Source organism: Accipiter gentilis, chromosome 18 (genome assembly GCF_929443795.1).
Source record: "Accipiter gentilis chromosome 18, bAccGen1.1, whole genome shotgun sequence".
Classification (NCBI taxonomy): domain Eukaryota; kingdom Metazoa; phylum Chordata; class Aves; order Accipitriformes; family Accipitridae; genus Astur; species Astur gentilis.
The window spans coordinates 7,932,665-7,956,648 of record NC_064897.1 but is presented as its reverse complement, the minus strand read 5'-3'; the positions used below and the strand labels follow the sequence as shown (position 1 = coordinate 7,956,648).

The following is a 23,984-nucleotide window of genomic DNA, read 5'->3' as shown; positions in this document are numbered from 1 at the left end:
AGTAGCTGTAAACATTGCTAAGCCTTTGCTAAGCAGTGCCTGGTGTGGCAAGAGGAGCAGACTGAGGAGAGACTCTAGCAGAGCTACCTTTAGTTCAGCACCGATGGGGATGGTGCCTGGTGCTTCCGTATGAACTCCCTTGGAGCAGAGAAGTAGGACCGGGCACTGTGAGGGAGTTCTCAAAAATGCAACCCCTTTGCACTAGTTTTTCTTCTCCCTGCACCTTTCCCCACCCACAGAAGCCGGTTCCTGCAGCCATTGCCCCACCAACAAAAACCATTTTATCAAGGGAAGATGCAAGGCCAGTGGGTTGGAAGAAAGAGATGTCCCAGCAGGAGCACTCACCCTTTTTCACAGCTTCCTTTTCAAGTGAGCTAAGCAATGCCTTCCGTTTCTCCTCCTTCCCTGCCAGGGCGAAGGCGTATGCCATCAGTGCCTTCGTGTACACGTGGTTTTCTTTCTCATCTGCTGCCATTTCCAAGCAGAACAGAGCGTTACGCACCACGGAGTGCTGCAAGGAGAGAAAGACTGAGCTGGAGCAGCCAGAGCTCGCATTGAAGTCCGTCTTAGAGCAACAGGAATCAGATGGTGCCTATGGATCCTTGACATCCCCACTTTCCTGTCTGACAAAGATTGTACCATTGTATGTCCCTTCCGCTCCAGGTCCGATAACCCCTGGAATGATTGGGCAGCCAAAGGCTCTTCCTTATCTTGCTATCTGCTTTTCTTTAATAGATCTTATTGTAATTTTTTCCCCCCATTTTGATTTAAAGACTGCGAAGCAGGGCTTCAATCCTTCTGCCTTGAGAAGAATTACTGTTCTGATTGTGTCTCACAGCAAGGGGAGTTCTCTGATACACTTCTCTCTACATGTACTGGATACTTGCCTTCCTCCTCCAGCTATCACCCTGAGACTGTTCTGTGCTTGAACCCCCTGATCTATCCTTTCTTTTTAATTGTTTAGTTCCCCTTTTCTAGGGCCTTCTGAAAAAAAGTCATTTTGCTGGTCCTTGATAACATAGCTTCTAGTTTGGAAGCAAGTTCTGTCTCTGCACAAAAAAGAATATATTTTTTCTATTTTCTGGAAATTTTTTTGTGACGTGTTAACATCAGCAATGCATGTCTTTTTGAAGCCAGGATCTCAAGTACGGTTTAAGAGCGCAATTGCTGCAGCAAATCAAAATGTAGCTACTTTACATAGTGTTAACTAACAGACACTCTGGCCCCACGGCCTTTCAGCAAGACACAACTATTCCTCATTTGTGCTGGAAAACCTGCAAAAAAATTGAAGCAGTAACAGTGCAGGGGAGGCATGCCATGATCTGAAGCCTAATTGCACATTTACAGCTTAATCAGTGGTCTAGAAGGAAAAGACTTATTTTTCTGCGGCTTTGTACTTTGCCTTCACTGGGTGTCTACTGGAAGATGACTTTTGTGGTCACTGAATTGCTGAAGCAATTCAGCTGCTTTTGAAAAAGCAAAGAATAAAACCAAAATTGGTTGGGTCTATCCCTCACGTAAGGTTTCCTATGCTTACTAGTGTTTGTAAGGTAAGTGCTGGGGAGGAGTTCAGTCTAATGACAGGACGTGGCAGTAGATACACATGCTCAGGACAGTACTAATAAGTTTTTTTTTATGAGGGGTTGAACATGGCTTATTTTATTTACAGAAATACTCTGCGTGCTTGCCAATAGCATTAAATACCTAACGGCTGTGCTGTGCTCAGGAGTTCATGCAGCTTAACTTGAAATTCACCCATATCCCAATCAAATTCTTACAAACCCCTTCACATTCAGTGGCACTTTTAGGCTCAAGGAATGAAAAACATCCTTGTTATCCAATACAGTTCTTCCTGAGAACTTGCCTTCTAAACACAACACATACCAAAGAAAGAATACTCTTCTGGTGAAGTTAATGTTATCCATGTCACCCCACTGCAAAATAATTCCTTCTGCTTGTTCTTAACTGTACAGGAAAAAAACTTTCAACAAAAAATAGTCCCTCCTACATTTGGAGCAGAGGGATTACAGCAGCCTGGCAACCATCCTGGCTCAGCAGTCCTTCTGCTGCAATTCATACCCCAATTTTACCTGCACCAGAGGCTTGTCTCACAGTGAGGGGATCACAGACTCAGGGATCAGAATGACCAAACCCACATTGCTTTTAAATAGGCCTCAGGCTTTTCACAGACTACAATTTATGGTATTCCCTATAGGTATACCTTATTCCCCAAGCATTAAGGATGGGGATTTCCCATAAAACAATGTAGAAGAGGCAGAAAAAATGAGAATGAATCCCTGAGTGTGCCACCTTTTTTTACAGACCTGTGCTGTTGTGTCAATACAATAAGCCCATACAAGCAGTTCAACAAGAATGTACTATTCCAACAAACAAAAGGAGATTTTTGTGGGTGTAGAAAAACTATTTGGCTCATTTCAGAGATTTAAATATGATTTAACTCACTGTTAATCCAAGCTGTATTCTTTTAAAGGAGCAAAAGCATGATTCTCTACAAAAGAACTCTCTCCGGGTTTTGGCTGGGATAGAGTTAATTTTCTTCCTAGTAGCTGGTATGGTGCTGTTTTGGATTTACTGTGACAATGATGTTGATAACGCACTGATGTTTTAGTTGTTGCTAAGTGGCGCTTATCCTAAATTAAGGATTTTTCAGTTTCCCATGCTCTGCCAGCAAGCAGGTGTGTGTGGGGGAAGCATGGCCAGGACAGCTGACCTGAACTAGCCGAAGGGATATTCCATACCACAGAATGTCATGCTTAGTATATAAACTGGGGGGAGTTGGCCAGGGGGGGTGGATTGCTGCTTGGGCATCGGTCCGCAGGTGGTGAGCATTTGAATTGTGTTTCACTAGTCTTTTCTTGGGTTTTCTTCCTCTTTTTTTTTTTTTTTGTTATATTATTTTTCATTACTATTATTATAATTTTTTTATTACTGTTGTTATTATATTTTATTTTAGTTGTTAAACTGTTCTTATCTCAACCCTCAACTTTTACTTTTTTTTTCCCCAATTCTCCTCCCTGTCCCTCTGGGACTGGGGAGGGGTGAACAACTGGCTGCGCGGTGCTTAGTTGCTGGCTGGGGTTAAACCACGACAAACTCAGAGCAAGATCAAGTGAAAGATGTATATGGGAGACAGGATTGGACAGAGAAGGAAAATGGAGGAAAAGCGTTATTCCAGTCTAGGCTTGAAAGGAAAGAGTATTCAGACAGGATTTCTTTCAAAAAATAAAGGGACCTGATAATCTGGAAGGCCACTAATAGGGCAGGTTAGTGCCATCTCTGGCTCAGGTTGGGGTACAGACACATACGGTTACAGGCAGAGGAATCTCCAGCAATGCAATAGTGATGTAGGCTGTCAGCGTGATCTCGTCATTCACTCCACCCTGCAAGGAATCACAAAAATAGATGTTGATCCCTCACAGCACCACTGGCTTCTCCCTGTGCTACTTATCTACATCCTGCAGGGAGAAATTCTTCCTAGCCTCCTCATGGTAAGTCCTTCGGAAGATGCTGTTGGCTTCTTCCTGCTTCTGTGATAGCTCACATATATAACTCCCCACTCCTCCCCAACCCCCAAGTGCTGAAATAGCTCTGTTGGTCCCAGAGTGACTTATGGTCAAGTTCCAGCCTGACAAAGCCCATGTGGAGCCAACCAGGCAGAAACGTTACCTTCATGGCATTGTTCAGGAGTGTCCCAGAACTGCGGAAACAGCCGTTCTCCTTCTGCTTTTGAGTGAGCCAGATCAAAGCATCCTGGATGTGCTTCTCATCTATGAAGATGTGAGGCCGGGCCTGGGCAAAGGACTTGAGGACAAAGGCTGTGAGCCTGAAAGTGAAAGAGGGAACGGAGACATCCTGAGCAGTCTCTGTATCCATCAGGGGTCATAGGGCCCACGTGGGCATCGCTGTTCTGGAGGAAAGCAGTAGAGGCTGCAGGACTTGATCACAGTGGGCTGGTTGGAAACTGTGAGCTAGCTTAGCGACTCAGTGAGATAGGGACCAACGCTAAATGGAGTCAGCCATTCGTAGCCCTGAGGGCTGCAGGTAGGTGGACAATGACACTCTGGGGATTCATCAGCATCTTCTGCTAACAAGAACTAGCTAAGGCATCCTGCAGGTCACCCTCACTCGAGCTGAAGAAGGGTGTCAGGTAAGTAGCTATCTGCAGCATTGCGAACCGAAAAGGCATGTCCTTTAGCATCCTTCTCTGCTCCATTATCCCACATGATTATCCTATGATGTCACGATTATAATTTCATCTCCGCCTCCATTTCAACCTCCACAATGACCAAGGACAAGAAAACACTGAGGAAAGGGAGGGCGTGAAAAGCAGAAATGCAAAGCCAGTGGTACTGAAGTCTTACCAGGTATTCCCAACTTGCCCATAACGGGGCCCAAAGGTGCTATAAGAACCATCCCAGTGTTTGTACTTCAATTGCCTTTGATACCCTGAAATGGGGAGTGGAAGAATATTTTAGTTGTTACGGTACTTTTCAAGGAGCCATGCAAAGGAAATGTAGCAGACATGGGACAGTGTCCCCCTTCTCTTGGCACAAGGGTGAGCTAGGCTGCTTGAGTGTTACAGTGGAAGTTCAGGCAAACCCACAGCTCCGAGTACCTCCGTCCTTGTGCTCTTCCTCTCTCCTAAAACACCTGGAAACTGGGTATCTTTAGTCATTGCCACTCTCTGCCCTAGACTTGATGAGAAGAGGTACATACACCCCAGACTTTAGAGGAATGGGAAAATGGTTCCCAGAGGAGAACTGAATACAAAGGTGAGCCCATACAGGATAGGGATGCATCGAACAGGATAATTTTCATTGGAGGAAGTGCAATTTTTCTGTGAAATGTCTGAGTAAAAACAGTCCCTTGTTAGTCAGCAGGTACCCACCATGTCCACATGTATTGGTGTTATGTCTGCCAATGTGTCCTAGCTAGTGTGTTAAAATTCTGGCCTAGTCAAAGATGAGTGACACTTTCTAAATCTTAATCCTAAGGAGGGTCCGAGATCTACATAATTAGCTGCCATGATTAATGATTACAGTCTGATTTATGCACTTCATATATCTCTTTTCATACGGAGAGAACTCCTGAGCTATTGCAGGTCCTGGATTTTTTCTATGTTCTTGTTTGGATGCTGTCCTCTCTCACCCTGCACCTCCACTTGAGTGTAGGATTCTTTCTTATAGATACTGTATGATATACACCTGACCTACCACGGTGTCATGCTCCCTTCTGGAGAATGCACCAGGACAGCCTCCCCCAGATCACACGTGCCAGTGGCCGATAGTGGCCTTATCCAGTTCCCAAGGGAAGGAATGAACAGAGAAGCAAAAGCCGTGTCCCAGCTCACCGCTCACTAAGTATCCGATGGCCTTGGATTTGACCTCCTCGCTCAGCTGCCCTGTCTTGTTCAGATAGTCCAGGACGTAGATGTTGGGTGCAAACAGGACCATGTTCTGCTCTCCACAGCCGAATGGCATCTGCAGGAGCTGGTGCAGGTTCTGCATGGCAGTGCCCATGATGTCACCTGGGGAACGGGACAATTTCCATTGTAAATTAGCACAGTTCAGGGCTTGCCAGTAGACTAAGCACAGCCTGAAGAAACATGGCAGCATTTCAAAATAGCATGTTACACTTTAAGAATGTTTCACTTACCTAGCACTGAGAAATATGCTCTGGCTGAGCCATCCACCACAGTCTCTGGGAGAACCAGAGAGACTGGCTCTGAGATTGACTTTTCTGGCATAAAAAAGCAGATCAATTTGGTTACAATTCCAGTTATATCTGCATGCACGAGTAGCAGCTAAGAGGGTGAGACACCATCCCCTGCACAGGGCTTTTCTGCTTTCAACAAATCCATTCATCTGTAATTTTGTTGTGGAAGTTTCCCATCCTACAAATTTTGTGTTGGGCCTGCAGTGCCCTCACACACAGACTGTCATGGACATCTACTTGGCACTATCAGCAGGCCGTGACTGACAAATACACTTTCCAGCCAATTTTTCTGGCCTCTTCTGCTTTGGTGGGCAGACATGGCTTACTGCAGAGCCCAGTTTATGATTTTATACCCATTGAATGAAAGATGTTAGAGATAACCATATTAAATCCCAGATATTGTCTCTTTACAGGGACCTGGCCAGCCTCAGTTCCTAAAAGATATGCTTTTGCCTCTGTAATTGCAGGGACTACTACAGCCTCAGCTTTTCTCCTTTAGGAAGAATTAGTTTCACTATCAGTTGGACATACATTTGGTTTGCTCAATTTTATCAGATCCCTACACCTTTCTTTTCTGCATCCACAAACCTTATCTTCTCCCTTTGTCTTTAGTCTCTACATCAGCAAAGAAAGTCTTAGAAAGCAAAAAGCTCTTACCAGATGCACAGAGCACAGAATTGTAGGTAGTTTCCACTTCAGTCCCTTCCGGCTTGGGGAAAAAAGGAAGAAAAAAAGCAAAAAATGAAAAAAAACCCAACAAAAGAAAAGGAAGAAATATCAAGAAGGAAACTAGAAGGGACTCTAAGAAAATTAAATACTTTAAATTCTCCTGTGGTAGTAACTTCTTTATACTGAAAAGTCTTCAGAAATTGCTTACAAAGTTTTTTTCTCCATGTACTAAACTGAGGATAATCGGGGACTATAACATACTGGCTAATTACAAGTGTGATATTTAATCCAAGTTCTTTCCTTTCTTATTACTGAGAGAGGCCCTTTAGCTTCACAGGTTATGATGCAGATAACATGCAAGATGATGTTACCAACAGTGCTAACAGAGCCACGGGGCTCTCTCTTCCAAGGTGCTCCCCACCTTGGCCCAGTCTAGCAGAACTCTTCAGACCGTGATGATGTCCGAGTGCCTGGGACACAGGTAGGATATGTGTGCGAAAGCTTTGGCAGGTGGCAACTAGAGCCCTCCAGTGCACCCACAAGCGACATGTTACAACATCCAAAATTGAAATACATGCCACAGTCAACTCGTGATTGTATCCCTCTGTTTCAAAAACTTCTAGCCTAATTTTTGAAGTCAGAAAAGACCTGTTTTCTGTTGAGCTGGTTGAAAACATTCTGCATAAAACTCATGAATCAAATATTTACTAGAAAACATATTTTGTCAGAGATTTTTCAGTGAGATACCCGCATCAATGTTTTCAACCTTCACATAGGAGGGTTCCCATTGTTTCATTACTGGTTCCCAACTTCTGCCAGCTGAAATTTTTTTCCAGCATGTAAACAATGGTATTACCTTCACTTTTTCACACAGTTAAAATACATTGACTCTCGTTCTTCAGTATGAAAAGACAGAGGAAGATTAAAAGAGTAGGGAGCAAAAGAAAAAAGAAAAAGCTTTAGGGTAAACTATGAGACAGCTAAATGCTTCTGTTTGAAAAGGCACCTTCTTGTTTGTTTCAGTACGTCATTCTGAAATGCAACTAAACGAGAAATCCATTGTTTTGTTTGATTTTGAACATTTCAGCAGGAAATTAAAACATGCAAACTCTAACTATTTGAAAGATTTTCCTTTCCAGCTGAGAAATTCCTGAGTGAAAAAACATCCTGTTTCCCAACTAGCTCTCAGCGAGGCTTGGTTTCCCGAGGGGCACAGGACATCCCAGGGGTTCAGGCAGACTCCCTTCTCCCTGCCCAGGACCCGCTGCCTGCTGCAGGGGCTCTTGACATCCATGTGTTTGGGACAATGCAGCTCCATCCCAAGCAAGCTACACTGTGTCCATCCCTGCTAATTAATTGTTCAGCCTTGGATGCTAATCTCGGATTCTATCCAGTCGGGGTTTGCTGTAGATTAATTACCTCATTACAATAACAGGATAAGACCAGTAATCTCTCAGACACCCCGACAGAAGTAATTTTAATGTTCATTCAGTTATTTTCACTCCCCTGCCATCTGGGAGAAAAGACTTTACAGTTCTGATCTTCCAGTATCTTCAAAGAACAAAATAAACACTATTTTTCCTGAAGGCATATATGAAATTAGGAAGTTTTCCTGAAATGTTAGAGTTATTCATGCCCTGAAACAGAAAATGCACTGTACGTTCAAATTCATTTGTAAATAAATGAAATAATAATAAAAAAAGCAGCTTAACAGATAGGATTGTTGTTCCATCATTACAGTCAGGTTAGCAAAACATTTTCTGAAGTTACATATTACATGAATCCTAGCTCTGCCTTACTGAAAATTGGAATGTCTACAATGTAAGGAGGAGTTGCAATGTTATATATTACTCCTGACTTAATTTTGTTAAGTACAACTATTCCTTCCTGTCATGCATAGGAATGACAATATTATGACATGTGATGTTATATAGGTTTCACTACACAGCAAGCTAGTACTTTTTGTTTTCTATTAATATCACAGGGACTCTTATACTGTGGATTAATTTTATGACTGGCTATTTATCATGGGAAAAGCTGTGGTTTTAGCATTGCAAAAGACTGCTAAAGAAAAAAAATGTACAAAAGAATGAAAAAAAAAGTTAGTTCATACTGTTTTGAACATTCTTAAAAGTGTAATAAAAACAATTCAAAACAATGATGGTAGTTTTCTCTGGAAATATTTGTATATTGTGGTGACTGCTCCGTATTCCAGAGTACTGGCCATGCGCTGGAGGAGACGCATAAGGTTTCTGGCAAGTCTTCCATTTACAACCTATCCCTGTGATTTATTACAGGTAACACCAAGGAGTTCTCATTTATCTCCCAGATGATGTGTTTGCGACAAATCTGTCATTATTGCCTGCCTTATTATTTCTGTCCACTATGTAATGTATTACCCTGCTTTTACTATGAGATGGCAACATTATGAGTTATGGGCTCTACTGGCCTGTGTGAGATTTATCAATGCTTCTTTTATAAACGCGTGCAGAATAAGAGTCACACAAGCCATTATTGCTGCTATCACGGCTAAAACAGAAAACCTTTATCCTACAGCAACTGTTGCTGTGGAGCGTGAAATTATTATTACCTTTCTGTGCCACCAAACTCAGCAGCCCACGTACCTCCACCAGCAGCTGTCTGATGACCGTGTCTTTCCGCCCTTTCTCAGGGGTCTCCACGATGGCGTTCCCGCAGGGCTGCTGGTTCTGCAGGGCCTCGGTGCTCACCGAGAACTCCACCTGCCCTGGAGGAAACAGGGGTCAGCCAGCCCTGCTGGGCAGAGCCGGGGAAATGGGGTTTGTATTTGTGCTGGGCGCTCTCTGGTGCGTCACAGAGAAGTTTTTCCAAGGGGAGAATTAAACTCGAGACAGTGTTTTATCTTCATCCAGCTGCAGCCTTCCAGGCCACCTCCTTCATGATGGCCACCTGAGCAGGCATTAGTCCATCAGCAAGAAGAGTAGTGGAGGGGCAAGTCCTGTAAATCAGTCATGTTCTGGGAGGCTTCAGGGAAAGCAAGCTTTGATTGAAATATTTCAGACCCAGCCACATTAAGCTAAGACATTCCCAGCTCCACATCAGGAATGTCCGAGCGCTTTGCATGCATTAAGGGAATTTGTGATTTCTATTCAAATGTTTAGAAAACAATGGCCCATAGCACTTAGATAGTTTGTTTAGGACCTGGAAACTGCATCCCAGCACAGTGTCTCAAACTCAGGGTTGGAATTCCTACTTCTGGCATAGATTAGGTCCTTCCAGACAGGTTTGGAGTCACCAAGCTACTCACACCAAAGATCCGATGTCATCCACAGGTATCTGAGCCCAGTATTTTCTTTGTGTTGTCTGGCCTCTTACCTAGAGATTTTGGTGTTACTGCCCAAGCCACAGTTTTCCTTTCATTTGTGCAGATGCAGTAGGATTCTTCCTGCTTCTCTCCTGGTGTAGCCAGGAAATGAGTAGATTCAGCCAGAGAGACACTGACCTGCCGGTTGTACAGAGACGTGTCATGAAGGTTGGAATTGCAGAGAAACTGGGGTTACTGGAGACAGTGCAGTACATGGAAATGGGGAATGGAGCTGGTTATACTGTGAGACTGAGAACCTTATGGATATTGCAGAGCAAGAACTGGGTGATGAAGTGGGAAAAGACCGAGATGTGTACAAGTGTAAGAGACTGGGGAGGTATATGTAGAGAACAGGATATGCATCTTTGGAAAGGAAAATGATTCTGGGAAAATGGAGAGCATGGACCGGCTGTGTGAGTAAAAGCAAAGCAATGACTACAAACTTAGCCATGAACTAAAAAGCCCTCTCATGATTAGTTAGGTGAAGAGATAAAACACTAGCAGTGGGAAGCTAGTAAGGGAACAAGGGAAAGTAGAATAAGGAACCTGAAAATAGCAAAAAAAACAGGAAAGACAGGGAAACAAATGAGAGTGTATTGGAATGGCTGGATCAGTGCACCTCCTTGTTTCAGCTTCATTCCTTTCAGAATAAAAATCTGTATTTATAAAAAACTGAGCAAAGGTGATTGAGATTTTGTTCGAATGACGTCCCAAATTCTCTCTTGTCTCTTTTGTTGGTGAAAGAATGCAGATAAGAATAGTGAAGCTATATAGCTCTGCTCAGTGTCTTTGGGGCAGATGCAGTAAATCACAGGAAGTCTGCATATCTCAGAAAATCTGGTGTGATACTTGTGAGATGTTGATATGATATGAGACTAAAGGCTGAATACGGTGAACCTTGTATTCCACCCTGGTGAACCTGGAGTTTCCATGTGGGTATGCAATCATGCTGTGGTCTGTGGCTAACCCAAGTTTCATATTTCTGTTGGACAATGACATAAATCTGTGATGACAAGGCCGTGGGCCTCAGCAGCAGAGCTTTAGGTTCTGAATCAAATGCAGCTTTCAAAACTTTGTTGGAAAAAACATATTCTTCTTTCATTAAATATACCAAGAATTCCTACATACATACACCTATATGAAATTATAGTCAGAGATCAGTCATCTGGCTTGGGAAACCACGTTATAAGTGGCCCATTGTCGCCTTCCCTAACCTGTCAGACTGAGCAAAGTTGTATACGTCTCTTACCCTGATGCAGGCGGTCAGGTAGTTGAAAACGGTGGCTTTCAGCGTGAAGGACTCGCCACGCACTACAGAGTAGGGCATGGTGAGCTCTACAAAGAAGGGCTGGAAGGCTCTGAGGGACACTGTCGGGGACAGGCCAAAGCCCGTGTCTGCCGAAGTGCAGAATGCATTGGCTTTCCACTCGGTGATGGTGTCAGGGATGGTCACGTCTAGATCAGCATTTCCCTCAGAGCTGGCAAGGGATGGAGAGCAAGATTTCAGTTATATTCTGGTGATCATCTATGTTTTTCTCAGCCTACTGAACAAGACCTGCTGACAGCAAACTCCTGACCAGTTGGGATACAGGCACTGGCTTCTGCATGTTCATCCTATAATTAGTGACCTTGAAAAATCCCTCTGTCTACTAGAAGTACCCCTCCTCACTGAAATACTGATACTTCCACTGAGGTTTAAATATCTTCCGAGGTTTTGCCCCAGTGACCACACTTTCCTTTCCCATAGAGACTTACTTCACTGAAACTATGTCCCAGATCCATGTCTCAGGGAAGTACTTCCGGATGGTCTCCACAGGATTGCCAGAAACCATATGTTCCGTTATTTCATAGTCCAAATCTTCAAGCAGATTCAATGCAGTGACTAGCAAATTTGTTCAAGGACAGGAAGAAAAGAAAAGATCTGTCAAACTCCATTCTAAATCAGGAGGATACTTTCCTTCCAGGTAGTGGTTATTAGCTAAAATTTTAAAATGGAAAGAACAACTTTGAAACCTTGGCCACTGGAAACAAATGTATTTCTCTGTTGTCATCTCAATATTTCATTTTTTCTAACGTTGCTGCTCCTCTTACAGAGATTGGATGGGTTTGAGCATTCTTCCCCCACTGCCAGCAAACCCAGCAGTGCCAAAAGAGCCATGTATCTTGATATTATTGAGGGTACATTTCTATTGCAATATGGAGTCAAATGTGCAACTTACTGCTTCCAGATATTACAGTTGCACATAGCTCAATAAATTTGGTTGAAGATTTGTTCATGTTTATATATGACCAGAAACAGAAACCACACTTAGCCCTCCCCTCCTCCATCTAAGATGCTTTTGAGATTAATATGGGGCTTTATATCTCCAGCCCTTAGCAAATAAATGGTTCCAGAACAGGGAGATGCTTTCTCACAGTGTTGCATAGTGTTATGGCTTGTGAAAGGCTTTCCATCAGCCTTAGAAGACTTTACGTCTTCTCAAAGCAGCCAGCTGTCTCAGGCAATGCTCTGAAGACAAATCCTGTATTTCAAAACCAAAGATCTCATGTGTTATGAATAGAAGGCTAGAAGCTATCACCAGACAAAAAGCCATAATTTTTTAATAGGAGCTGGGCTACTGCACCAGAAAAGTCAGTGACTGGAAGTGATACAGGTGAGAGTGTTTTATATAGACTTTTCAATCTCAGAACTATTCAGAAAAAAAAGTAGTATCATTATACTATCTTCACAGTCACTGAAGCTGCAGAGAAGTGATGTGACCTACCTAGCCTCTTATAGTCATGTGAGTGGGACAGCTGGGAACAGAACCAAATTTCTTAGCCCCCAGTGGTAAAATATCTACCCACAAAATTGTACCACCTTCTCATTTGTCTTGCCCCCCTTTTGCTCTAGTTGTTCCTCTATTTATTGCTAGAATGTGACTACCTAGAAGTAGAGACTCCTTTTTAAGGTTTCCATAGCTGGACTCAGATCTGATGATAGAAAAAAGTCACTGCTTTCTGCTGGCAGACTCTTTTAGTGCCTACAGGATCTCTGCTGCACACATGGTTTTAGCCAGGCACATCCGACTAGCTGGGGATAAGCAGGCAGAGGTGGATCAATTTCATATTTCAGGACTGAGTCCAGAGGGGAGTGATCCTGAATTAGACCAGCATATCTGAACAGAATCTGATCTGCCTGGTGTAATTAATATTCAAAGAAGTAGAGGGAATGAAAGAAGGAGGGTGGTAAATTTTAGATAGTTGTGTGGGAGGTAAAATGAAGCAGGTACTAGAACCACTGTAACTCCTTTCCATCATGTGTCCTGGGTAATGCTGGCAGATTTCAGGCTTATGGATCTTGCTGCTAGTGAAGACTTTTAAGCCCAATTCCTAGTAAACAAAGAGAAAGAAGAACAAAAAATATGCAAACACACTTTTGAAAATAAACTATTTCTAGTATGTCAAGAATAGATGTACTTAAGTCTGGGATCAATCAGAATAACAAATACTTGTATATAAATGCCAGATAGACTGGTTCAACCCAGATGTTGAGGCTTTATCATGTTTCACTCATTCTAAGGCTAAATCCTGGCATGATCAGATGGAAAACTAAGGCCACAGGTCTACCCTGGGGACATCTGCCTGGGTGAAAATGACATGTGTGAAAAGCATTGGATTGAAGCTACCCAAAAAGTCTTGTGCAGGACTCTTTAGATGTGTATAGGTGGGTTTGTGGGTTGTGAAAGTAACTGGCACTTTACTAAAGACCTATCTACACCAGGCAGAGGGAGAATGTGCATGACTGCGGAAGAGTTTCGAATGTTATGGCACTAGAGGTCACTTCTCAAGACTGTTTCCTTACTTGAGCCCATTCGCAGGTTTCTCTACTAGCAGTGAGGAGACCTTTCAAAGTCTTAATTGTTCAGAAAAGCACTCAGGTACCAATGATAGGCTGCATAGATGCAGGGCCTGGGCCTGGTTATTGTCTTGCGTACAAAAGTTAGCAATGTCACAGCAAAGTTCACTAAAAAGCCCTCAGGGCAGGTGAGAAGAGGAGAGGAGACTGAATTCCAAAAAGGAATAACAAATTAAAATGAGAGGCTGGTGCTTACTTTGAGAACATCATAGGCATCACCTTCACCGTCAGGAGAAATAGGTATGTAGACAAATCCATTTAATAATATGTTGTCAAGTGACACACAAGGGTTTACATTGTCTTCTTCCAGGTAGTAGTCCTTGAAGCTATAGCCCCGGATTTCCCTCAGTGGGAGAAGATTATACACCTGGGGAAATGCAAACAACCAGGGAAAAATGTGGCAGGTCAGCATTTACAGGGACACAGACACTACCTAACAACAGTCCAATGATAAAAGCCAGCCTCTAAAAAACAAGCATAGTGAATGCAACTATAAAAATACATGGCCCCATCCATGTCTAGAGCGGTGTTAATAGGTACTTAGTTGGTTCTTGTACTTGCTTATTACCAGAAATAGCCAAGACTTACAGAGCTGGGGGAGAGCTCATCTTCAGGCTTCATAAGGAGAACGCTCTTGTCCACAGCACGGAGGGCACACAAGGACCTGGGTGAGGTATGGAGCTGCAGGCGTGTGTTGGAGGCAGGAAGACCTTCCTTGGGTGCAAAACTCAGTCTGACCTGCAACCCCAGGAGGAAGTTAAAGCAGCCACTTTTCCAGATGCTGTTACATGCTATTATACTGAAGCATCTAGTCTTGTGAACTGAGCTCTGCTAGTGCCTTGCAGTTCTTCTAACGTATATTCAGCTTTGACCAATGTAATTAATAATGACGAGTGATTCTCTTTCTTATTCTGTCTTGCTCCACTTTTTATAGTTATGGCTTTGTAACTTATTCTGGAGTTTCAGTCACTAATCCTCAGTCAACATCTGGTCAGACCACTTCATGAAGCTGTTGTGAATTCTGCCTCCATTCTGGAACTCATAACAACTACTGGCCGCAAGACAAAGAAGGGTTGCATAAAGCCTGACTTATACTCACTTTATTGGGAAGGCAACTTTCAACCTGGAAATCTGCTGAACTGGCAATGACTTCCCCACTGGGTGAAGTGGTATACACAAGCATCCGTGCCAGGGGAGCAATTTTCGCCTCAACAGGGAGGGTCAACTGAAATGTCCCATAAGCTAACAGAGAGAAAAAAGGCTAAGCAACATACAAGAAGTTCCACTATACACATTTGCCTTCCCCAGATAAAAAGGTCAAGTTCATTCATGCTGAACATTTTTAGTTAGCAGGGGCAGGAATACTGATACGTGACTGAAGACTATGGCTGTTCCTGAAGACACCTGCATTCAAACAGTGATCGTGTCATAGCCAAATGAGATTAGTTTGGTGGGCCTCAGCATGCCTTCTAGATTCTCCCCAGTTAACATCTGGCATAATTTCTTGATGTTCCCAACCCCCTTTTTCCTCAAGCTCCAAGATCTTCTGCAGTCTACAAAACTTGGGTGAGGGAAAAAATGTAGAAATGAGGGACTGTTGTAATGGGTGGCAGCAGTCAAGGTTGCAGAGTGGCTGAAAGAATAACTTTGCGAAGTTACTGCTGAGCAAGCATTTAACTAGAACACTAAACTATTGCTCCAACTGCAGTGGAAAATGCCCCTCTATATTGAAAGACTCTTTCTAGCGGGGCCTGAGCTTCGTGTCACGATCTGAACAAGGTGATAGAACATCTCTTGATATGAGCCAGCATGTTAGTTTAGTCACTGCTACTAGTGAGGATACAGAACTTTCTCTGAACACACAGCACTCAAAGTCTTTTACTTGCATATACTATTTATACCCACTGCAGTGCAACTCCTTCTCATAGACTTCCAAAATGTCTCCCTGGTCTCATTGCCGAAAGACTTTTAAAGATGCATCATAACCAGTCTCAGTTACTCAAATGTGTAACGCTTGGACATTTATATGAATAAAATCAAATGTATTGGTTAGAATATAAGTATGCATATGTTTGCATGCTTATAAGGGAGAAACAATACTCCAAAAATCAAGGAAAGTGAGATGGAGAAAGAAAAGGAGACACGATCTTCTTCCTGCTCACTGTACACAAGTCTCACAACACTGGTAAGCATCCACAACCTGGATAGCGTAGAGTGGTCAGCAGAAAGTGTTGGTGTGAGGAGAACATGACCAAAACGTTATGCATATTTTTTGTTGAATTTGATAAAATTTTCTCATTAAAAAAAATAGCACCTGGCAGAACTCAGAAAAAACCAAAACTATCCCAAGCCACTTCATTTAAAAAGATTAAATTTTGAAAATGTATTTCAATTAAAACATTAAATATTTGAATTGAAATAATTTCTCTATTTCCCCCCTTCCCCCAAATTATCATCAGAGATGTTAAAAATGCATAGTTCTGCTCACCATCTCCAGGATTCACAGTCAGATCATGGGTGTCTGCTAATATAATGCCTCCCTTGGCCATCACCTGTGTGACAGAGAAACCTTCCTGTAATTGTTGCTACCAGGGCTGAAGGGAAGGAGAATGAACATTCACTGGGTTAACTGTAGAGTGTGAGTACGAATAGCACTGCCAACAGTGAGCAAACCCAAGAAGATACTAAGCAAGTGCCAGACTGGAATTTACTGGGTCTTTGGAGACAGAAATATTCACTGCTAAGAGGACCAATGTTTCCTCATTGGTCAAACCTGGCTTCCCTTTTGTACATATTGCATGTATAGATCAGGTTCAAATGCACTTTGCCTCTGAGCACACATAAGTTTGGGGGTCATGTGCACATTTCTAACAATTTGGAACAGACTGAAGATCAAAAGTTCTCCTCATTCCACTCTCAGTTGCATTGTGAAAGAGTCTGGAGCAAAAATTAATCAGGATTAATTTCATAATTCACACAGAGCTGGAATAGAAGAGCACAGGCTGTAAGTAAATAAGAGCTTGAATAAGGTATCTGAAGTCAGGCAGTAAGCAACAGCCTGAATGCTACCTCTAATTTCCTCATTTCTAGAAAAAGTTTCCCTTTTCACAGTCAAAAATGCCTTTTATACAATTACTTTCCATGTAGGATATCTATTCCATAGCACCATATTTTAATTTCAAGGTGTGGGATCCACACCTATAAAAATCTAAGTTCCTTAGTGTTTGGTTACCTGCTGTATGTATACACTTAAGACCAGCTTTCCCAGGCTACTGGGATAAACAGGAATCTTGTGCTTCAATTTATTGTTATCAGTCTTGAAAGTAAGCACATGGACATCTCTATCACAGGTTTCTATTCTCTTTTTTGTAATCTCAGTCCAAGTCCCTCCTGATGTTCTGTACAATCCATCAGAACAGAAGTGTCTGTTCCACTGATTTCTTCTGGCTCTCCAAGGCTACTCTCATCTCTTCTGCTAGTGTCGTTAAGTGGGATAACCAGAAAAATAAATTTAGGGGGAAAGAAGTTCTATTTGAATATTCATCTGATTCTTCCTGTTCTCCCAAGCGAAACTGATAGGTCATTGTTCGGTCACAGCCGAATTAGTGTCTCTTCTTTTCTCCTCCCCAATAAACCAATTCATGGTTCTCAGTGCCAGCATGTTATAGTCTGTTCCAATTACTGTGGTATCCCAAACTTTCCATCATTGCCTGATATATGACCTAAGATCTAAGCTTACTGGGCTTTTCCGGTACTGTAGTTAGAAGTGTTGCTTTAGTTTCACTGGCCAGATGACTACCAAAGGACAAAACTGAGTAGGAGACAGCTTTCCTCCTCATCTTTCATCTTCTTGTAGGGTGCTGGTTTCTGAGCTGTGACCATATATTAACCAGAATTTGGAACTGGGGAAACTGGGAGTGGAGCATTATGAAATGAGAGTCTTGTATGGCTGTGCCCAAGGCAATGCTCTCTCCATCAATATTTTCTCTCTCTTTTGTTCTTAATAAAACACGTACACCCTACCCAAGTCTGCACACAGAAGACAACATGAGAAACATTACGGAAATGTGTTTAAACCCCACTGTCACAGGCAACACTTTCCATTTCAAACTCTCCCTATCATTACTGGCTAAGGACTGACCATAGAGCAGTGCTGTGGTTGCTCGTGATGGAACGTAGCTGTATGTGCCACGGTGCTCTCTGTGGCCATAGATCAAAGTAACCACAAATAATTCTTACCAAATAGTAAATGACAATTTTCTTCTGCTCTCCTATGGCCTCTGGCGTGAAGATATAGTGCACCTGGATCTCCGTGGGGGAGCCACAACTTAATGTCTCAGGCTTTGGTTCAATTTTGAGGAAGCTCTTACTGGGGGAGTAGAACCGACTTATTCTACGCATGGCATGCTCATATGAAGGTGTGATCCAGTCACTGTCATAACAGTTCAGCTCAGGTTTATGATCAGCCTGATAAAGAAGAATAAAAAGTTCATAGCTGACCAAAACCAGGTAACGAGTCACATGAAAGTCCACAGAAAAACTCTGGGTATGTTCTATATTTCCCATTCTTAGAATAAGGTAGAGAACATGCACAGGAGACACAGAGAAGAGAGGTGACCTGCCAAGAAACTTGCTTTATCTTCCAGTTGGCAGAAAGACTGATAACCCATGGATAGATATTTCCCCTACTGATCGGAGAGACAGAAGCTTACCCCAGTGCCTCTGCCCTGTCTCTGCCACTCACTTGGATTTCCAGGGAGGCTTGTGTGAAGGTGGTAGTGTCTATGGAAAACCAGGATTGTCCCTGCTCATCTGTAGTGTAATTCCCTTTGTATTTGTCTCCATCCACAGAAATCGTGATGGTTTCATTGGCAATCGGAACATCAGTGCCATCTACCAGCTTCACCTGACAGAGCAAAAACAAACTTCAAGTTTTAGACTAGAAACAGCAAACAATTCCCAAGTCCTAAAACCTCTTCCCTCTTTTCCTCCTTGTCAGGGAGGATGTTTCTTTATGGAGAAGAACAAAAGACATGAATGTGGGAATGTGTGAGGTGAGTCCTGAGTTGTCTGAGGCAGCAACTGAGAAAATTCTTAGCAAAGCAATTTGATCAGCCTGGGGAAATTATCTGTCAGGGCCCTAAGTTCCTCAGTAAGTTTTAACTCCCCTGGCCAGCCTCCTTTGGGACCTCCACCACATATCATCTGCCTCTTGGTTCAGGAACTCTAAGTTCAGGCTTGTGCCTTGCCCAGTCCTTGACTAAAGGAGGTAGACCTACACCCAGCTTTTTTCCCAGCTGTTCCCATCTGGTTAACTGGACTTCCTTAGATGAGCTCAGCCCTGACTCATCACCTCACATCGTCTGGTGGTCACTGGACTGTTGGTGGAACCTGCTACTGTCACCACCCCTGCTCTGCTCAGTCTGGTTGGGTACTGTGGGGCTGTGCCCTTGTTGATGAGGTCACTACGCCTACCTGTGTTGTGGTCACCCTTTGCACACAGATAACATTTCCTTGTGGAATAGCCCGTGCTTGCTGCTCCCTGATGTTATTCTCATGTGTCAGAACAATGGGCCTTCTATTCTGTACTGGGCTGACTGCCAGGAGGTTCAGGGCCATGTGCCTGTGCCATCTGTGCCCCAACTATCAGTAATTCATTTGCCTGTGCAAAGGCAGAGGAAGGTGGACCATGTTGTCTGCACACACTGCTATTCCATCTGATGGGATTGTGCACTTGCGAGTTTGCTACGTCATTTGTTGTCCAGGGTCTCAGAAGTTCCCTACCTTCCCAAAGAGTGGGATCCCTGGTCTGTACTGAGAGTCCAGCAGGTCAAAGCTGATTTTGCTCATGATGGATGTGATCCCACAGGAGCCAGTTCCAGTCATCTCTATTCCTGAGAGAGAGCACAGTAAAGAGGGATTATTAATGAATAGCAGCATTTCTAGACATGCTACTCCACCTTCCTCATCTTTGCCAGGCCCTCCTGTTATGGCCTGCTGTCACTGTGCCATCTCCATGTGATACATACCTGTGCCATCTTCTGTGATCTTGCCTTGCACCTCAATGCTCATCTCATAGCCCCTGCGCTGGAGCTGGAAGATCTTGGTCTTTACTACACCAGAAACACACCCACGAGCATCTGCCTAAGCAGGGGATTGGAGAGAAAATTGGAATTTTGTGAACAAATCTGGTGCCTTGTGGGACAAGAAAAGATACCCCAAACCCAACGTGCTTCTGTTCATGAAATCCCAGCCTTATGTTCTAGGGTTGTCTCCAAGACCAGAACTTGATTACAGCCTGTTTCCTAGTGTTTCATTCACACATGTTCTGTGTTCTGTGAGGTACTTGACACTCAGTCCTCCAAGGCATGCACAGGTTTCCTTGTTAACTCCCTCCTACCTTGGTTCTGTTTTTCTACCTGTTTCTACTGTAGTCTTCAGTCTTTTCCTTGTTGCCCTTTCTCCTTTCTCCTGTGTTTGACCCATATACAATACTGCCTTCTTGTTTTCTCCTCATCTTCTTCACTCCTTGCTCCCTTCCAGTCCCTCCTACAGTTACAAAATTCTTTCACAGCTTCTTTTCTCAGTTTGGGGATCAATAGCAGGGACCTCACAGCTGCTAACTGGAGATTTGTCACTAGTTTCAATGGGGTCAGGATTTCAGCTTCATCAGTTCTGTTTCCAGTTTAATGACTCACCTGTTAAGAATGCCTTCCTCTGAGAACATCTGCTCCCTCCCCACCCCAACAGAGTGCTATCTCTGATGTCTTACTATCTCCTAACAGTAACAGATTTGGCCTCCCTTAGACAACATTGCCTATTACCCGTAAGAAAGACCCCTACATTTTAATCTTGGGACTCACCACCCTACTGAATTCTTCACACACCGCTTCTGCTTCTTTTCCATAACAATTTGAAGAAGAATGGGAAAATTTCCGGCACACCTGGACATTCACCAAACCAGGAACAGGCTTCCCATAGGTGTACCTATAATTGCAAAGTGTTAAACAATATATTAGATGATGAGACAGTCAGTCAGAGTCACACTCAGACACATCTCCTTAAAGACCTCTGTGGATGCCTTGCTAATATTTCTTCTTAAAGTCTGACTAATCTGATATTTTAATGATTCTAGTGATTACATTTCCATCATTTCCATGGTGAGATTCTTCCATCATCCATTAGAATCTGTTCTAGGTGGGAGGTCTCTGCAGGAATGCAGAAAAAGATTGTCTGTAGAAAATTATTTAAGCCAGGAGTATCACAAACTGCCAAAGGGTCAGTGAAGAAGTAGAAAGGCAACCAAGGGCTCAGGAGGAGCAATTTATGAGTTAAAAATGAGAACACTGGGTTTGCACCACCTGTCAGATGTCTGATCTGAATCTCTGAGTATTTGAGGGTTCAGGATTGGCAGAAAAGCTTTAACTGAAGAAATGTAAAGACAAAAAAAGAAAATGTACAGTAAACTGGGAGGAGAGAGCTGCAGATTGGTTTGGCATAATCTTTTAAGGAACGTAGAGAAGTCCCTTCACTTTGACTGTTCAGGCCAAGTAGGAGGCTCAGGATTGATTAGGTGGAATAAGCCTGTACTAGGTGTCTGGGAAAAGTATGAAAAGCCTTCCCCAGGTCTTCTTTCAGTCCTCAGCAGAAAGGAGGAGAGAAGAATAAGCATAAGAGATGTGCTCCAGCTCTATGACTCACAAACCACAGACGGACACTGGAATCTCTTCGTCCTTAATAGTGATCATCTTGGGCAGCTTCACCAGGACCTCATACTTGGGCAGCACTAGATGGGAGAGAGAAAGTCTGATATGAGAAAAGTGAAGGGGAGCTGTGTACTAACTACACAGCAACCCAAACGCAGAGCCAGGATCGTCTTCACAGGAACTATCACCTCTCTGTGGTCCTCAGTACAGCTCTGCTACTCCTTCCCTGGATTTTCTCAGCCTTCGCCACTGTTTGGGTTTAAAGGGAATTAAGGAGGGCTGTAGCCCTTACCTTCCCTCATTTGCAGCACGTGCTCATGTGATCCCGTTGGCACCAGACAGCTGTGTAGATCCCTTATATATGCTCATTCAGAAGGACGCACTGGTCCTGTGTGTTGTGTTCCATGTTTCACAATGTGTAATTTTCAACTAAGACTTGGAGCAGCAGCACATTCACTGCCTTTGTAATTTACCACATTGAAACGGCTTGAATCATTGATTCTCTTTGCTGTTTCTTACTGTTCTGGAGATCCTGAGCTGCTGTTAGGCTCACTGATGCGTAGCATGTGAAACTGTCCTGCATGTCCCAACAGTTCTATTGAATCTAGCCATGGACTCTCAGGTCTATATTTTCACGGGGGCAAGGCAGCAATAAAGCCCAATATAAAGGGTGGCAAGTAAAGGGTGTATTTTGCTCCTGAGTATTAAATTACATCCCTCTTCCCATATTGCATCCTGCAACCCTAAGCCCCTGATTAGTCAAGCCTGGGACTGGACTAAAGCACGGAATGGCCTGCTTCCAGGTGGTGCACCTGAGGTTTTTTTCACAGTGCAAGGAAATAAGAGCAGGGAACGTGCACACCCAGGCCCAGGTACTGGAAAGCAACCCTGGGTTATACAGTCTAGACATAAATTTGCCTCTAGGATGGGAGGCAAAGCTCAAAGTTTCAACCCTAGAGCACATTTCCTCAAAAGGCTGTAAGAGAATTAGCAACAGGGGAAATTCATGGGAACAAATAAGAGAAAAACCAGTTTAGTATGAGGGTAAGAAAGGGACATACATCTTTGATTTTGGGTGACAATCAGAATGCTCTTTGTGGGAGGAGGCACAGCCTGTCTGTCACCATGGCAGGCCAAAGCCTATAACCTGGTTTGCATTCAAATTATTCACCGTGTTCATACTAGCCACCATGCCTGACTTTGAACCAAATAACCCAGCTCCCATGAACTTCAGTGACAATCATCTTCTTTGGGTCGCACCCTGCGTATTCCAGAAACAGCAGGTTCTGAGCAATGCGCTGGGTCATTTGGGCTCCATGTACAGCCGGGGGGGAGCCTGGGAGTGCAGAGCACAAGGCGAGCAGCCTCCTCAAGGAGGCACAGAGCCTAGCCAGGGTACACGTCTACAAACACCTGAGAAGTTTTATTACAGAACTGGGGGTTAGAACGCTCCCTGGGACAGCACATTTCCCCTTACTCAGTCTCCACTACCACAGTGTTTGCATCTGCTTGTAGCATTTGTGGAGTGTTCTTCCTCAAACTGGAGTTTTCTACCAAACATGTTTTCTAAGCTTTTGCAGAAACAAGGAAAAAGAGAGGACTACAAGTGGAGAAACAGGACTGATGTAGATGATGAGAGAGGCAAAACAGAGTCACCAAAATATTGTCATCTTTTACTCCGTATCTAGTGCTACTTGCAACAAGCTGCTGGACTGAAAAGCAACTAAAAGTCAGCTGAAATTGGTGCCACAAGCCATGCCTAGGAAGCCTGTCAGAGCCTGTACTTCCAAGAGCACTATGAGCAAATACAAGCTCAGGTAGGTTGCAGATAAAGTGAGGAACTACTTCTGAAACTCAGCACCTTCTGGGTCAGCCCCTCTGAACCCCATTGCCTAGGTATTTAGTCCCTCCATGCCATTCCCAGGAAATCCCAAATTGAGAGGTCACAGTAAAAGGCAGTGCTGTCAGCCCCACTTGCAGCCCACACCTCCTCTCCTTACCGTACTCCTCCACGCTGAAGGAGTGCTCCACATGGGACGAGAAGCTCTTCTGCACAACTATTTTGTAGGAGCCTTGGATGGGGTCTGTGGTGAGGGGGAAGGAGAGCTGCGTAAGGCCGGTCTCTAGTTCCACCTCTTGCCACTGGTACACACGGTTCCTCTGGGGATCCTGCGGGTTGGGATAACTCAAGGTCACAAGACAGTGCAGGAGGCTCCCAGGGACAGAGCAGTGGAGTGCCCAGTACATACACATCCCAGCTGGGGAATGTCTAGTTGTAATTCTTCAATAATCTGTGAGGTTCTGTGAGCACTTACTTGTCAACTCTGCATAACTAGCATGCAAGAAAGCTTTTTAACCCCGGAGGTCCTGTGTTGTCTCCCCTTCAGCTGTACCCACCTGCACGCCTACAAAGGATGGGGCCAGGAAGCTGGGAAAGAAAGACTGGCAAGGTGACAAGACAACGAGATGGATAGCAGGAGTAAGTGGAGCACAGGGAGAAAGGAGGGAAGTTTCAGTCTCCTTCACTTGCTATAGAGCCTGCTAAAAGATTTTTTTCCATGCCTGGAATAGAGACTGTCTGAATACCAGTGCATAATCTGCTGAGGAATGAGACACATGTTCTACCCATGGG

General features: G+C 43.7%; 1 protein-coding gene across 3 annotated transcripts in view; it reads right to left on the bottom strand.

Annotated features, from left to right (window-relative positions):
- The window catches only part of LOC126048080 (alpha-2-macroglobulin-like), a 41,904-nt gene that overhangs the window by 7,681 nt on the left and 10,239 nt on the right, over positions 1–23,984 (bottom strand). For 2 of the 3 annotated variants that reach the window (XM_049822567.1, XM_049822570.1), the window contains 23 exons: positions 23,353–23,521; positions 21,348–21,432; positions 20,510–20,633; positions 19,676–19,790; positions 19,431–19,540; positions 18,391–18,552; positions 17,886–18,113; positions 16,135–16,198; positions 14,746–14,888; positions 14,235–14,384; positions 13,843–14,013; positions 13,021–13,120; positions 11,504–11,630; positions 10,998–11,226; positions 9,760–9,886; positions 9,030–9,151; positions 6,394–6,445; positions 5,677–5,760; positions 5,372–5,548; positions 4,383–4,467; positions 3,688–3,844; positions 3,327–3,401; positions 346–511 (listed from right to left, as the gene is read on the bottom strand). In XM_049822567.1, the coding sequence (XP_049678524.1) occupies positions 346–511; positions 3,327–3,401; positions 3,688–3,844; positions 4,383–4,467; positions 5,372–5,548; positions 5,677–5,760; positions 6,394–6,445; positions 9,030–9,151; positions 9,760–9,886; positions 10,998–11,226; positions 11,504–11,630; positions 13,021–13,120; positions 13,843–14,013; positions 14,235–14,384; positions 14,746–14,888; positions 16,135–16,198; positions 17,886–18,113; positions 18,391–18,552; positions 19,431–19,540; positions 19,676–19,790; positions 20,510–20,633; positions 21,348–21,432; positions 23,353–23,521 (3,022 nt within the window). The remainder of the gene's footprint in view (positions 1–345; positions 512–3,326; positions 3,402–3,687; positions 3,845–4,382; positions 4,468–5,371; positions 5,549–5,676; positions 5,761–6,393; positions 6,446–9,029; positions 9,152–9,759; positions 9,887–10,997; positions 11,227–11,503; positions 11,631–13,020; positions 13,121–13,842; positions 14,014–14,234; positions 14,385–14,745; positions 14,889–16,134; positions 16,199–17,885; positions 18,114–18,390; positions 18,553–19,430; positions 19,541–19,675; positions 19,791–20,509; positions 20,634–21,347; positions 21,433–23,352; positions 23,522–23,984) is intronic. The other variant, XM_049822568.1, reaches the window with a different exon arrangement.